Source organism: Macrotis lagotis, chromosome 4 (assembly GCF_037893015.1).
Source record: "Macrotis lagotis isolate mMagLag1 chromosome 4, bilby.v1.9.chrom.fasta, whole genome shotgun sequence".
Taxonomy (NCBI): Eukaryota; Metazoa; Chordata; class Mammalia; order Peramelemorphia; family Peramelidae; genus Macrotis; species Macrotis lagotis.
In genome coordinates this window covers 152,593,223-152,607,778 of record NC_133661.1, presented here as the reverse complement: position 1 = coordinate 152,607,778, position 14,556 = coordinate 152,593,223, and the positions used below count along the sequence as shown (strand labels likewise).

The following is a 14,556-nucleotide window of genomic DNA, read 5'->3' as shown; positions in this document are numbered from 1 at the left end:
GCAAAACTAGCCTATTTGACTGTTCTATACTGTGATTCTTCACTTTGGCAACAAATTTGGAGCAGGCAGAAAAAAGGTATCTTCTCATATCTCTTCTTAGGGGCAAAGCATGAGTTATAATTTGAAGCATTCAGTTGTAATTGTTATTTTTTATTATTTCCATTTATATTATTATAATTGAAGTGTATATTTTTCCTGCTTCTGCTTTCTTGACTTTTTATCCATTCATAATGACTACTTCTGCTCCTTGATGGTCTTTTTTTTTTTACAGCAGTCTTGTATTACATTCATGTACAGTGTGTTTACCCATTCAGTTGATGGGCAGACACTTCCTCTCCAGTCCTTTTTATTCTTGACCTATGATGAGTTCCCTGGAAGTCAGGGTTGGTGGTTGCATTTTCTTTCCATTTTTTTCCTTTATGATATGTAAGTAGTCCTCATGAAGGGCTTGATCTCCCTATACCAGACTAGGGACTTGGAACCACACCTGCAGCTGACAGTGCTCGGTGGGGGGGGGGGGGGGCATGGGAAGCCTCAATGGGAAAGGTGAGAGAAGAGGATTCAAGTTGAATTCTGTTTTCACCTTTTCTATGTTATCTCTGGGCACTCCTTTTGTACAGGGTCTTTAACAACAGAATTGGGAAGTTAGCTTCATTTTGTGTTCCTCCTTATCCAAATTACACTGGAAACTAAAGTCTGTAGTGACTTTGATTCTTTTCCCTGTTCCTTCCCCAGACAGGGCCCTGGTCTTCACTAATAGTAATGATAACCGCTAATATTTATATAGTGCTTACAAGAGTAAAGCACTGTGCAAAGTACCTTACAAATCATATCTCATCCAGTCCTCACAAGGTGGCCTTGTACAGTAGAAAGAGCCTTGTTCTAGTTCTGTAATTTGTTCTATAAGTTCTTGGATAAGTCATTTTCCCTCTCTGGGATCCAACTGAAACCCACAACTCTGTGGGCTTCTTAAATCATTCCACATAAAATGAGGGGTTTAAAAGAAGTCATTTTTAAGGTGCTCAAAGGCACTGATTCTTTATTCTTTTATTTCATGCCACCCCCTTCCTCCCCTACCCCGAGTGAACTGAAGACATCTTCAGGTCCTAGAGGTGCCCCAGCTTTTTGGTGCTGTGACACCTTTCTCAAGATACTCCTTGGCCTACTGCCAGGGAAGGAGGCTGAGGTGTTGTGAGTTTTTAAGTGCTCCCCAAGCTGAGTAAAGAAGTAAAGAAGACTTTTCCTGATTTGGCTGAAGCTGTTGTGTTTTCATTATCTGTCAGTTCTTATGAAATCTATTTTGGCATCCAGTCTCTGCTTCCAGCTGAGATGGTTCCCTAGGGTCAAGGGGCATCCCATAGCTCAGCAAAGGCGGAGAGAGTAGAGTTTCTTCTTCCCACACAGCTGTCAGAATGGGAACAAATTCCAGATGTTGGGATGGGATGGGGTTGGAAATAAGGATGGAAAATAAGAGTTTTAATGGTGAGAAATAGGGAGAGGTCTCCATAGTATTGGGGTAAGGATTGCATGCTTGGCCTGTCTGGCACGAGTGAGGGGTTTCTGCCGATGGTTCTGGAGCTTCTGAATGTAGGGGCATCTGTTTGGGTCCCACTGTAGTAACCAGGTAATAGAACTGCCCTGACTGGAGGCCTGAGCTCCCCATGATAAACTTAGATAAACTTAGAATCACACTTAGGACAGTGGCACAGGAAGACTAGTCAAGGGTGAGAGGAGAGGGTTCAGGTTGAACGCTGAAAGGCAGTCCTTTTTTTTTTTTTAATACAGTATTTAAAAAAAATTCTGTATTTATCAAACACCAAATGAAATGCTCATATCCATACATATTAATGAAAAGACAAGAAGGATTGTATATGAAACTGAATCTATTCTGTAGGGTTTGTTTTTCTTTTCAAGTATACAATAAACTCACCTTCCAGTTTTATATACACACACATTTCCCTAGCTTCCTTCTTCCTTACATATCACTGAATAGAAAAGTAAACCCCTTAAAATAAATATAAACTGTCAAAAAAAGACCAGATTCCCACATTATCTATGTCCAGAATTATATCTAATTCTGCATTTTAAGTCTGTCATTTTTCTGTTAGGAAAGTGGGGGTGGTCATTACTCTGCTCAGAGTTCTTAAGTCTTTTGAAGTCTTTATGATAACAAATATTCAGTATTTGTTATTGTATAAATTAGTCTCCTGATTCTCCTTACTTCATTCTGCTTTAGTTCATGTAAGTCTTCCCAAGTTCCTCTGAAAGTGTCCATTTTATCATTTTTGTGTGGCTCAGTAATATTCTATGATATTAATATATTTTGTTTTATTTAGTCATTCTCCAATTGCTGGAAATCCTTTTAGTACTTAGTTGACTGCTGCAGAAACACCTGTTATGTTTTTGTAGCTGTGGGTGCTTTTCCTCTTCTGGTGATCTCATTCAGAGAGAGTCTGATTAGTCAGAGAGCAGTTAGGTGACTTTTGTGGGGCAGAGATGCATTCCAGAATGAATAGACCTTCACGGCACTTTTTGTTTTTTTTGTCATCTTCACCAGTCTGATGTGTTTGTGGTAGAATTTCAGAGTTGCTTTAAGTTTTAATTTTCAGTGATTTGAAACTTTTTTTTTTTAGTTTTTGCTAGGCAAATGGGGTTAAGTGACTTGCCCAAGGCCACACAGCTAGGTAATTATTAAGTGTCTGAAGCTGGATTTGAACTTAGGTCCTCCTGACTCCAGGGCCAGTGCTCTATCCACTGCACCACCTAGCCACCCCTGAAGCATTTTTTTTATATGACTATTGATATCTAGAATTTCTTAGTTTGAAAGTTGCCTCTTCATAATCCTGATTATTATCAGTTGGACAATGACTTACAAATTTGAATCAGTTACACACATATGTTTACATACATACATGTTTGTAATTAGATCTTTATTGGAGAAATTTGCTGCAAAGGGTTTTCCTAGCAACCTTTTTCTCCTAGTTTTATTGCATTGGTTTTATGGAAAATTTTTAAATTTTATATAATCAAAATTGTATATTTGTTCTAATCCTCTCCTTTTTTGTCCACAAACTATCCCCCTATCCAAAAATATGAAAAGTAATTTCTTCTTTGCTTCTGCAATTTGTTTAAAACGTCAGTCTTTATGTCTCTTAAGTCATGAAGCCATTTGGTATATTATGTAAGCTATTGGTCTAAATCTAGTTTCTGTTAGACTTAATTATTTTACCATAAGTTTTTATCAGATTGTGATGTGAGTTCTTCAGTCCAGTAGTTGAGTGCAAACACTTATCAAACTCCAAGATACAAGATGCAGTTGTTTTTGCCTGTTGCATATCTGATGTGTATAATCCAAGTCCTCCATTTGGTATACAAAGCCCTTTATAGCTGAGTCCTTTTTAGTACCTTAATACCCCACAAGTTGTTTTCGGTCCTGTAACATAAGTCTACTTTGCTATTCCTTGAACAAAACATGACATCATCTGGTTCATGCTTCAAATGCTTTCCCTCCTTATCTCTACCTCCTGGCTGCCCTTCAAGACCCAGTCAAAGTCCCAGGCTCTTCCCTCATCAGAGTGTAAACTCCTTGAGGGTAGGGACTGTTTGTTTTTTTGCCTTTTATTGTGTCCTTAGCATAGTAGGCACTTACCAAATATGTTTTCTCTGTTCCACAGATTGACCTCACTATTTTTTAGCCTTTATCAAATCATCTTGATTATAATTTTGTAGTATAGTTCTCACTATCTGGTCCTGGCTAGGATTCCTTCCTTCCTAGTTTTTCTTTATTTTGAGATTCTTGACCTAGTGTGACTATGAATAAATAAATTAATTTAGGTAATATTGTTATTTTATTATATTGGCTTAGCCTAATGCTGTACTTTTAACGAAATGAAATCGGAGCAATGTAGGCCAGGTTCCAGTATTATTTTTTCAACTCTGAGTCACGGCCAGGTATTTCAGGTTAGGAGGGTGAGTGAGTGCCACTGTTGTTCAAATTAGAAGGTGAGACCAAAACTCTATTTCCCTTTTCTCTCTCCCTATTCCCCACCTCATTTTTCCAGCAGAGCCTAAGTGCCTATAGGGAAGATGTCTAGAGTTGTCTGGTCTACTTTTTAGGAAAGAAGTCCCTTCACCCTATTTTTTTTCCTTTGGGGGGGAGCATGTTGCCCAAAGATCTCACCCAGGCCCTGGGTTTCTTTTTTTAGGGCAAGGGATTCTCCTGTGATCTGTAAACTTTTTTAAAATTTTTTTAAGGATTTCATAATTATTTAGTTTCCTTTGTAATATACACACACATATACATATTATATATATAATACATATATATACATACATATATATATATAACACATTTTTTAAAAAACATTCTGAAGTTTCCATAAAAACCACATCAGATTACCAAAAGCATCCATGACACAAAGATTAAAGAACTTCTCTACTTTGAAGCCAGACCAGACTTTTCTGGGACCTGGGACAGATGTCTACCATAGCATAAAATCAGCTCAGGTTGCTGCAATGCTGTTTGGGAACTGAACAGCCCCTTAAATGACTGGCCTTTTGGGAGAGGATGTGCATGTATAATCCAAAGCTGCCTTTTGTGGTCTTGGGGAAATTTTTACTTAAGTTCTGGAGATGGAAATTTCAATATCTGCTACCTTCCTGTGAGTGGCCATTTGTCTTCACATGTTGAGGAGGGGACTAGAGCAGAAATAATAGTCTGGCTCCCTCTACCTGCTCTACCTGCCTGCCCCTGGTGACCACATAGGCAAGGACCAAACCTTGGGAAGTCCATTCCTTAGAACAGGAATGTGAATCATGGACCCTCTTGGCAGCCTAGTAAAGCATCATGCTATTGTAATGTGTTGCCTATGTTTAAATTGGGGGGGGGTGCTACATTTCAGTTAATGCAGTGGTTCTTAAAACTTATTTGATCGGGATCCCTTTATGCTCTTAAATTGTTTGAGAACTCCCCAAAGAGCTTTTGTTTGGGTGTGGGCTATAGCCATCAATATTTATTTTATTACAAATGAAGACATTTTAGTATTATTATGAAAATAGTTCTGAGTTGATGGACCTTGAGACAAGTCCTGGGCTAAGGACAGTTAGGTGCCTCAATGAATAGAGCACCAGCCCTGGAATCAGGAGAACCTGAATTCAAATTTGCCTCAATAGTTGTGGGACTTTGGGGAAGTCACTTAACCCCAGTTGCCTCCCAAAAAACCCCAAAACTCCTGAGATCGCTCTGTGCATTTCCCCTCTTGTCCTGAGGATTTATCCAGCCAGCTAACTGAAATTAGGATGATATAGTAAATAAAAATGAATGAATAGATGAGATTGCCATCTTTGATGGAGTAGTAAGACCTAGAGGAAATGAAACCACAGTAGTAATTCCTTGTATTTGTATGATGATTTAAAAATTTTTTTCCAAAGTGCTTTTGAAATCTTTGTTGGCCCTCCCCAACTCTAACTGCCTTCTAAAGTAAATAGGAAAAAGATTCTCTCCAGTTCAGAGTTGAGGAAAAACTCTAAAATAAGTTAAATGAAGTTCTGCAAAACTGACTTGTGTTCATTCTATTTCTTGCTCTGATCCTAGTCATTAGAAAATTATGTTCTCTTTCACTGAAGGAAGGTAAGGCATTTGGAGAAGCACAGGAAGATCTGTATGAGCTAAAGCAATAAAAATGAAAACAAAAGCAAAATACGAACTATTACAACGTTGATGAAAAGATTGCTTTAGGATAAAAGAGCAGTTCAAAAAAACAGAATAAAGGAGGAAATGTTCTTCCCCTCTCTACAGACTGACAAAATCTTCAAAAAGTACCATTTTTGCTTACCTCTTTCTACCAGGAAAGTAATGGGATAGGGTTCATATACAAAATTAACTATATAAAAGCAAAAGGATAAAGCTCATCTCATTTTAAGTCACAACTCCCTAAGATAAGGCAAAATTGGGTGAAAGTTTGGTTAAAGGTCTTCTCAGTTTGCTGAGGATCTATCACATCCACTTTTCTTCCTCACAAATCTGGCATGGTATCTTCTCACTGCATATGGTTTCCCTTACAGATGCGCTGGTACCCTCCCTCTGATGCCACACAACAAGGGTGGAAATCTCGTCAGTTCTGTTAGTCCTTCAGTAAGTGCCAGTCCTGAGGATGAGTGACGCTCTTCTTGCTTCCTTCTTCCCTCTTCTCCTCCAATCCCGAGCCATGGTTGAAGCTGGGTTTTTTCATTGTATTTATTTCATTGGATGTTTATTCAGTGGATGCTCTCCCACCTCTGGTGTGTTCAGGATCTGTGGGCTGGAATTCTCCAAGCCTTCTAACAAAAGAAAGGGGTCTTTGACCTTCCTACCCCAGTAGTTGGCCTCTGCCCTGAGCCTCTCCAATAGAGTCGTCAGTCCTTGTTAGACAATTAAGTGCAGAACCTAGAGGCACAGAGACTTCAGAGCCTGCCTCCAGTCGTTATTAAGCTTTGTGATTCTGGACAAGTCATTTCACTTCCATTAGCCTCAGTTTTCTTATCTATAAAATAAGGATGAGTAATATTCACCTACCTCCCAAGGTTGTTGAAGATAAAATAAGTTAATATTTGTAAAGTTTTTTGCAAACCTTGAAGTGTTATATAAGTACTAGCCATTATTATTGTTATTTGGACCTCACCAATTTCTTATCACAGAAACCAGACATGTTCTTCTTATATCATGGTGTGCCCCCTACTCTTTTTTTTTTTTTTTGGTTAGTAACCCCTAAGTCTTCACTCATTACTACCCATTTCCTTCCTCAGGTCTTGCCATCAAACTAAAACCCATGTCTGACTCCCCTCTGGAGCATCCATCTGGGGAGAAAGCCATAGAGTCAATTTGCAAATTGTTCTGGTGGGTACCAGCATTGGTACTTGACACTTCTCTCACCTCTGGTGGCCCTCAGGGACACTGCCATCTGTCCTGCCCCCCAAAGACTGTGAATCTAAAAACCAACTTAATGGACTCTGACCTACTTTTTCCCTATATAATCTTACTTCCCATTACCATCCTGCCCCAGAGGCTCTCCCAAGGCCTGGCTAGAGGGGGCACAGGATCTTTTGGCTGAGACAAGGAGGCTCAGGACTGTGGCCAATTGTGGGACAGAGCTGTTTCCAGGCCTCTGCCACACAGATTGTTTTGTTTCTGCAGTACTGCTTAAAGGAAACAAAACATTTAATTTTGCATGTTTTCTGGCATGAATTAAGACATTTAAACTTGTATATGTGCGAGTGTACAGTTTGTTCTAGCATTAGTGTCACCATAGCAACAGGTTTTGGTCCACTTACTGGTCCATCATTCCACGCCCCCTCTGTTCTCTCCCCCATCACCCCCTCCTCTCCTGTCCCATTATCTCTAGCTTCTGTGAAGAGAAGACTTGACTTCTAAACTGAGAAATGATTAGTCTTCCTAGTCTTCTTCTACTTCAAAGGATGGGCAAAATTAAGGAAATACCTGTCCAGTGATGCACTGGGTTTTCTCTTACATTTTGCTTCAGGGTCCTCCTCTCTCTCCTGATGGCTCTCCTTGGAGACCAGTTGTCAGATAAATCTGTGTCCCCTCTCCACTTTCTGATGGAGCATGTGCCCTTTCCTATCTTGCCAGTTGCTGTCATCCTTTCTGAACTTCCAAACAACCAAAAAAGTGCAAGTATTTTTGTACCATGTGTAACAAGGCTATATTTATGCATCATAAAGGATTTTTTGTGTGTGTTTGTGTGCAATTAATAAAGAGAAGTGGTTAACCCTGTCAGATAAGTTAATGTTTAGTTTGAAGCTTGAAGAAAAGAGATTCAGTTCTTCAGTGATAAGCATTTTTGTCAGGCATTAGTTTAAAAAAAATGAAGGAAACAAATTGTGCAATTTCATTTTGTTTTTGTGAGCCTATGTCATATTACTGCTTGGTCCTGAAGTGCTTTACCTATTGCCTACAGCTGTCTTGCTTGTATTCAGACTTTGGAGAATAGGTTGCTATTATCATTGCTGATCCTATGAGAATGTGAAACTGGATAATATATGAAATGGAAAATAAAGTATCATCCAAGTTGACTGCTCTGGCCTCTGACCTCTTTCTTTACCTCTGAGCACAAACTACCCACCCAGGACTAGTTGTCCTCTGGAGGATGGAGGGAAGGGGAAAAGAATCAGGTGGCTTAAATTGGAGGTGTCAGACACATACAACATTGGGAGGGAAATGTAATTGAGAAATAGAACAAGATAAAGGCATAGTATAGATAGAATATGTATATGTAGCTTTCTTTTTTTTTTTTAGGGTTTGTTGTTGTTTTGTTTTTTTTTTTGCAAGGTAAACAGGGTTAAGTGGCTTGCCCAAGGCCACACAGGTAATTATTAAGTGTCTGAGACCGGATTTGAACCCAGGTACTCCTGACTCCAGGGCTGGTGCTTTATCCACTACGCCACCTAGCCGCCCCTATATGTGGCTTTCTAAGTAAGTCAGTCTGGGCCCCAAGGGATCCTTGTATATAGTCAGCAGCCCCTATTTCTGTTTGAGTTGGACACGATAGCATAATAAAATGTCCTAACTCTAAACCGTTCTGCCTTTTATTGTTTTCTGGGACTCAAGAGGCTATACTAGCATGTTTAGGCAGAGTGACTGTCATCAGGGGTTGGAATCGCCAACATCGAGGGCTGAATAGATACAACCCTTCATTTTTTATTTTTTCTCTTCATTTATTTCCTGCCACACTGTGGGAGCTTAATAAATGCTACCTGAATAAATGTGGAGCCCATTTAGATTGCTTTCTATCAGGGAGAGGAGGGAGGGAGAATAATTGTAAAATTCAAAGCTTTGCCAAAAAAACATGATTGGTTAAAAACTACTATTGCTTGTAGTTGGAAAAACAAGTGAAATATTAAAAAAAATGCTGACTGGTTGTTGGTTAAAATCAGAAACCCTGTGATGTTGTGAGTGACCTTAATTCAGTGCTCTTTTTCATACTGCATTGCTACAGAATCATTATTTGATTTGGCTACTAATTCTAATTTAAGTATTAGTTTTAATTTTGGAGAATGTTTTCTATCTATAGTCATAAGAAAAAATGTTCTTAATCATTATTAGAGAAATGCAAACTAAAACAACTCTTGATATACCACCTCACATCTCTGAGATTGGCTAACATGGAGGAAAAAAAAAAGAAAAATGATCAGTGTTGGAGGGAATTAGGAAAAACTATTGGTGAAGTTCTGAACTGATTGTACATTTCTGAAGAGCAATTTGGAGCAATGGCCAAAGGTCAGTAAAACTGAGCATTAAAACTAGCACTACTAGGTCTGTATCCCAAAGAGATAAAAAAGGGGAAAAGACCTACATGTACAAAAATATTTACAGTAGCTCTTTTTGTAGTGACAGGAGAATTGGAAATTGAGGAGATGCCTATCAGCCAAGGAATGACTGAACAAACTGGTATACAATTGATGGAGTACTATTGTTCTGTAAGAAATTGTGAAGGACTTCAGAAAAGCCTTGAAAGACTTGTGTGAACTGATATAGAGTGAAATGAACATTGTACACATTAACAGCAATATTGTGTGAATAATCAAATATTGTGAACTCCTCAATGATCAAAGACAATTCTAAAGGACTTGTGATGGAAAAAAGCATCCACATTCAGAGAAAGAACTATGGAGTCTGAATGCATATTGAAGCATACTATTTTCACTTTTCAAAACTTGTTTTAGGTTTTTTTTTTCTTACTATTTCCTCCTTAGCTCTAATTCTTCTTTCACAAGATGACTAATATGGAAATACGTTAAATACAGTGGTACAGCCCACACCAGATCACTTGCCATCATAGGGAGGGGATAGTGAAGAGAGAGTGGTAGAAAAATGTGGAACTCAAAAGCTTATATGACCAAAGAAGAGATAGAAAACATAAAATGCAAACTGCATAATTTTGATTTTATTAAATTGAAAAGTTTTGATACAACACCAATGCAACCAAGATTAAAAGAATATAGTAAGTTGGGAAACAATTTTTATAGCTATGTTTCTGATAAAGGACTTCTAAAATATAGATAACTGAGTCAAATTTATAAGAATACAAGTCATTCTCCAGTTGATAAATGGTTGAAGGATATAAAGATGCAGTTCTTAGATGAAGAAATTAAAGCTATGTATAACCAAAATATTCTCAAATCATTATTGATTAGAGAAAGGCAAGTTTAAAACGCAAGTTTAAATAACTTACAACTATCAGATTGGCCAATATGGCAAAAAAGAAAAATGATCAATATTGGAGGAGATATGGGAAAATTGGGACAGTGTTTGTTGGTAGAACTGTGAACTAAGCTAACCTTTCTGGAGACCAATTTGGAACTATGCCTGAAGGGAAATAAAACTGTATCTATGCTTTGATCCAGCAATACCATTGCTAGATCAATATCCCAAAGAGATAAGAAAGTACCCACATGTACAAAAATATAGTAGTTCTTTTTGTAATGGCAAAGAAATTGAGGAGAGACATCAGTTAGGGAATGACTGAACAAATTGTGGCATATGAATGTGATAGAGGTCTGTAAGAAGTTACGAAGGACAGGACTAAAGAAAGATGTGGAAAGACTTGCATGAACTAATGTTGAATGAAGTGAGCAAAACTAAAAGAACATTGTACACAATAACAGCAACATTATGTGATGATCAACTTGATGGATTTGCTCATCTCAGCAGTACAATGATCAGTACAAAGACAATTTTTTTTTAGGATTTTTTTGGCAAGGCAATGGGGTTAAGTGGCTTGCCCAAGGCCACACAGCTAGGTAATTATTAAGTGTCTGAGGCTGGATTTGAACTCAGGTACTCCTGACTCCAGGACCAGTGCTCCATCCACTGTGCCACCTAGCCACTCCCCCAAAGACAATTCTAAAGGACTTTTGATGGAAAATACCATCCACATCCATAAAAGGAATTATGGAGTCTGAATGTAGACCAAAGGTTACTATTTTCAACTTTTAGAATTTGTTTTATGTATTAAGAGTTTTTTTCCCATTTGTGGTGTTTTTTTCCCTTTTTGATTTACTTTTTTTAATTGATATTTTATTTTTCAAAATACATGATATGAAAGTTTTTCAACATTCATCCATGTGCATATGTATATTTTTAAGTTACATAATTTCCTTCCCACCCCCTTTCCCCCCAGCCGCGAACTTTCAGGTTAGCATTGTACAAACACATTTGTGTTAAACATGCTTACAGATTAGTCATTTTCAGTATGAGGAATTAGAATTAAGGGAAAGTAGTACAAAAGAGAAATTTTTTAAAAAGTGAATGTAGTGTTAATAAGATTTTTTAAAATTTTTATTTAAGGCAACAGGGTAAGTGACTTGTCCAAGGTCACACAGCTAGGTAATAATTATGTGTCTGAGGTCAAATTTGAACTCAGGCACCCCTGGATACAGGGCAGGTGCTCTATCCACTGAGCCACATAGCTGTCCCTGTTCATCAGATTTTGAAGGGGTTTTTAGTTTTGCTTTTCTTCCTCTGGATGATATTCTCCATAGCCAATCTAATGGGCTTGTCCTAGCTCTCTGAACTGCTGAGAGAAGATTGATCATCTCACAATGTTCTTGTTAATGTGTACATTGTTCTCTTGGTTCTGCTCCCTTCACTCAGCATCAGATCCTGTAATTCATTCCATGCTTCTCTAGAGTCAGAACATTTATGGATTCTTACAGAACAATAGTAGTATTCCATAGTATTCATGTACCATAGCTTATTCAACCATTCCCCAATTGATGGGCATCCCCTCAATTTCCAATTATTTGCCACCACAGAAAGTTGCTATGAATATTTTGGAACATGTAGGACTTTTCCCATTTTTTATGATTTCGTCTGGATATAAACCTAGAATTGGAATTACTGGATCATAGGGTATGATTATTGCCCTTTGGGCATAGTTCCATATTGCTCTCCGGAATGTTTGGATTCATTCATAATTCCACCAGCAATGCATCAATGTTCCAATCTTCCCACAACCTCTGCAGCATTGATTATTTTCCCTTTTTATCATCTTAGCCAATCTGATAGGTGTAAGGTGATATACCTCATAGTATCATAATTTGCATTTCTCAAGTCAATAATGATTTGGGCCATTTTCTTCATATAATTATATATAGCTTTAATTTCCTCATTTGAAAACTGTTCATATCCCTTGATCATTTATCAATTGGGGAATTATAACCTTATAAATTTTTATTTTACTTTTTTGGGTTTTTGCAAGGCAAATGGGGTTAAGTGGCTCGCCCAAGGCCACACAGCTAGGTAAATTATTAAATGTCTGAGGCTGTATTTGAACTCAGGTACCCCTGACTCCAGGGCCAGTGCTCTATCCACTGCACCACCTAGCCTCCCCTTAACCTTATAAATTTGATGCAATTCTGTATATATTTTAGAACTGAAAATTGTCAGAATTCCTAGTTGTGAAGATTATTTCCCAGCTTTTTCTTTCTAATTTTGGCAGCATTGGTTTATTAGTGCAAAAACTTAATATGGTCAAAATCATTCATTTTGCAATTTAAAATGTGCTCTATTTCTTGTTTGGTCATAAATTTGTCCCCTTCCCATAGATCTAATAGATATAGTATTTCTTGATCGAATAATTTATCTGTGGTATTACACTTTGTCTAAATCCTGTACCTATTTTGGCCTTATTTTGGAATAGGATGATTCATATATATAGAACATAGTTATACATGTATAACCTATATTAGATTGCTTTCTGTCAGGGGAGAATTGAAAAATGATTGTTGTAAACTGCATGTAAAATAAAATATTGCATGAAAACTGCATGAAAAATAACATTCAAAAAAAAGAAAAAACATTCTGAAATCCACAGACTGAATTGAATTGTTGAAACACTTGGCCTTGAAACCCATATCTTCCCTTTAATTATTGTGGGAAGTTGGGAAAGTCCTCTTTAGTTTGGCTTCTGTATGGTTCAGAGTAATATTCTACAACTCATAAATAAGGAAAAAATTGCTTTTATTTTTTGGTTTTTTTGCTTGTTTTGATTTAAGTTTTTTCTTTTGGTTTTTAAGTGAGGGAGACTTCCTCTTTGGAGATTTATGGCGTATCAATTTTTGTCTCAGTGATTTGTTTTGTCACTTTCTCAATTATAGTTACCAGGTAGGAAAACTGGCTCTTGATTCAGAGCTGAAAGAGACCTTAATTATATCCAAATAGTCAAGTCCCTTCATTTTACAGTTTAAGAAACTGAGGCCCTGGGCAGCTAGGTGGTACAGTGGATAGAGCACCGGCCCTGGTGTCAGGAGCACCTGAGTCCAAATCTAGCCTCAGACATTTAGTAATTACCTAGCTGTGTGGCCTTGGGCAAGACACTTAACCCCATTTGCCTTGCAAATAAAAAAAAAAAACCTAAAAAAAAAAGGAAGCTGAGGTTCAGAGAAAATAAAGTAATTTGCCCATGTTCAGTTAGAAATAAAATCCGATCTGTGATTCCAAATTCAACTTTCTACTACCCTTTTTAAACTTGACAAAAGGTCTCACTTGCTCCTGAACCCCTGTAAGCTAGGACATGGTTATCTTCTTCTTTTTGTCATGCCAGTAGTTTTTCTCTCTACATGTTTTCTAGATGGTGGTAGGGGGGACTGAACTCTCTTTATCATTATCCAGCTCTTGATAAAATTAGTCAGATTGCTTGACTCCTTTGGAGGTTAGGAGGAGGGGCTCTCTACAGAGACCTCACCCTACTCTCTTCTCTCTGTTCAATGTTTTCAGGAAGTCCAGTAATTCTCAGGTTGCCCCTCCTTGATCTATTCTCGAGGTCAGTGGTTTTGCTGATGAGGTATTTTACATTTTCTTCTATTTTTTTCTAGTTTTTGGTTTTGTTTTAACAAGCTCTTGCCATCTCATAAAGTCATTAGTTATCCTAGATGCCATTTTTTTTTAGAGTGGAGTTTTCTTTATTTACCTTTTGCAACTCTTTTTCCAATTGGTCAGGTTCTGTTTTTGAAAGAGCTTTCCATTTGACAAATTTAGGTTTTGAGAGAATTATTTTCTTCTTGCATTTGCCCAATTGAGGATCTGAGAGAATTAGTCTCATTTTGTATTTGTTCAATTGTATTTTCCAATGACTTGTTTTCTTGTTGCAAGGTGTTAATTGACTCTCCCAAATTTTCCAACTGATTTTTAAACTTCTTCCTTATTTTTTCAAGGAAGTCTTTCAGTGCTGGAGACCGGATCATATTCTCCTCAGAAGTCCTAGGTCTCTCTGAATTAGGGTCTTTTCCTTCCAAGAATTTTTCTATGGCTCCACCTTTCCGCTGACCTTTCTTTATTTTACTAAGACCTTGAGTTGGGGATGGGCTGGGTGACAGAGGTTTGGTGTTGGGATCCCTAGAGGCTTTACTCACTGAGTGCAATATCTCCGGATGACCAGTAGGGGATGCTGGTTGCTTTTTCTGGATTGTCTGTGACCTTGATTGAGGTCTTCTCCCTTAGTCTGGAGGGCGTGATTGGAGCTGTTAAATACTTTTGTCTTCAATCAATGGTGGGCTCTACAC

At 37.8% G+C, this 14,556-nt stretch overlaps 1 protein-coding gene across 3 annotated transcripts in view; it reads left to right on the top strand.

The window, feature by feature from the left end:
- RBPMS2 (RNA binding protein, mRNA processing factor 2) overlaps positions 1-8,761 on the top strand; it is a 57,033-nt gene extending 48,272 nt beyond the window's left edge. Inside the window, exons 7-8 of one of the 3 annotated variants that reach the window (XM_074234393.1) lie at positions 6,064-6,133; positions 7,518-8,761. In XM_074234393.1, coding sequence (XP_074090494.1) covers positions 6,064-6,126 — 63 coding nt within the window. In that variant the 3' untranslated portion in view covers positions 6,127-6,133; positions 7,518-8,761. Of the gene's footprint in view, positions 1-6,063; positions 6,996-7,517 lie in introns of those variants that run through there. The other 2 variants (XM_074234392.1, XM_074234391.1) reach the window with 2 other exon arrangements.
- Positions 8,762-14,556: the final 5,795 nt, after the last annotated feature.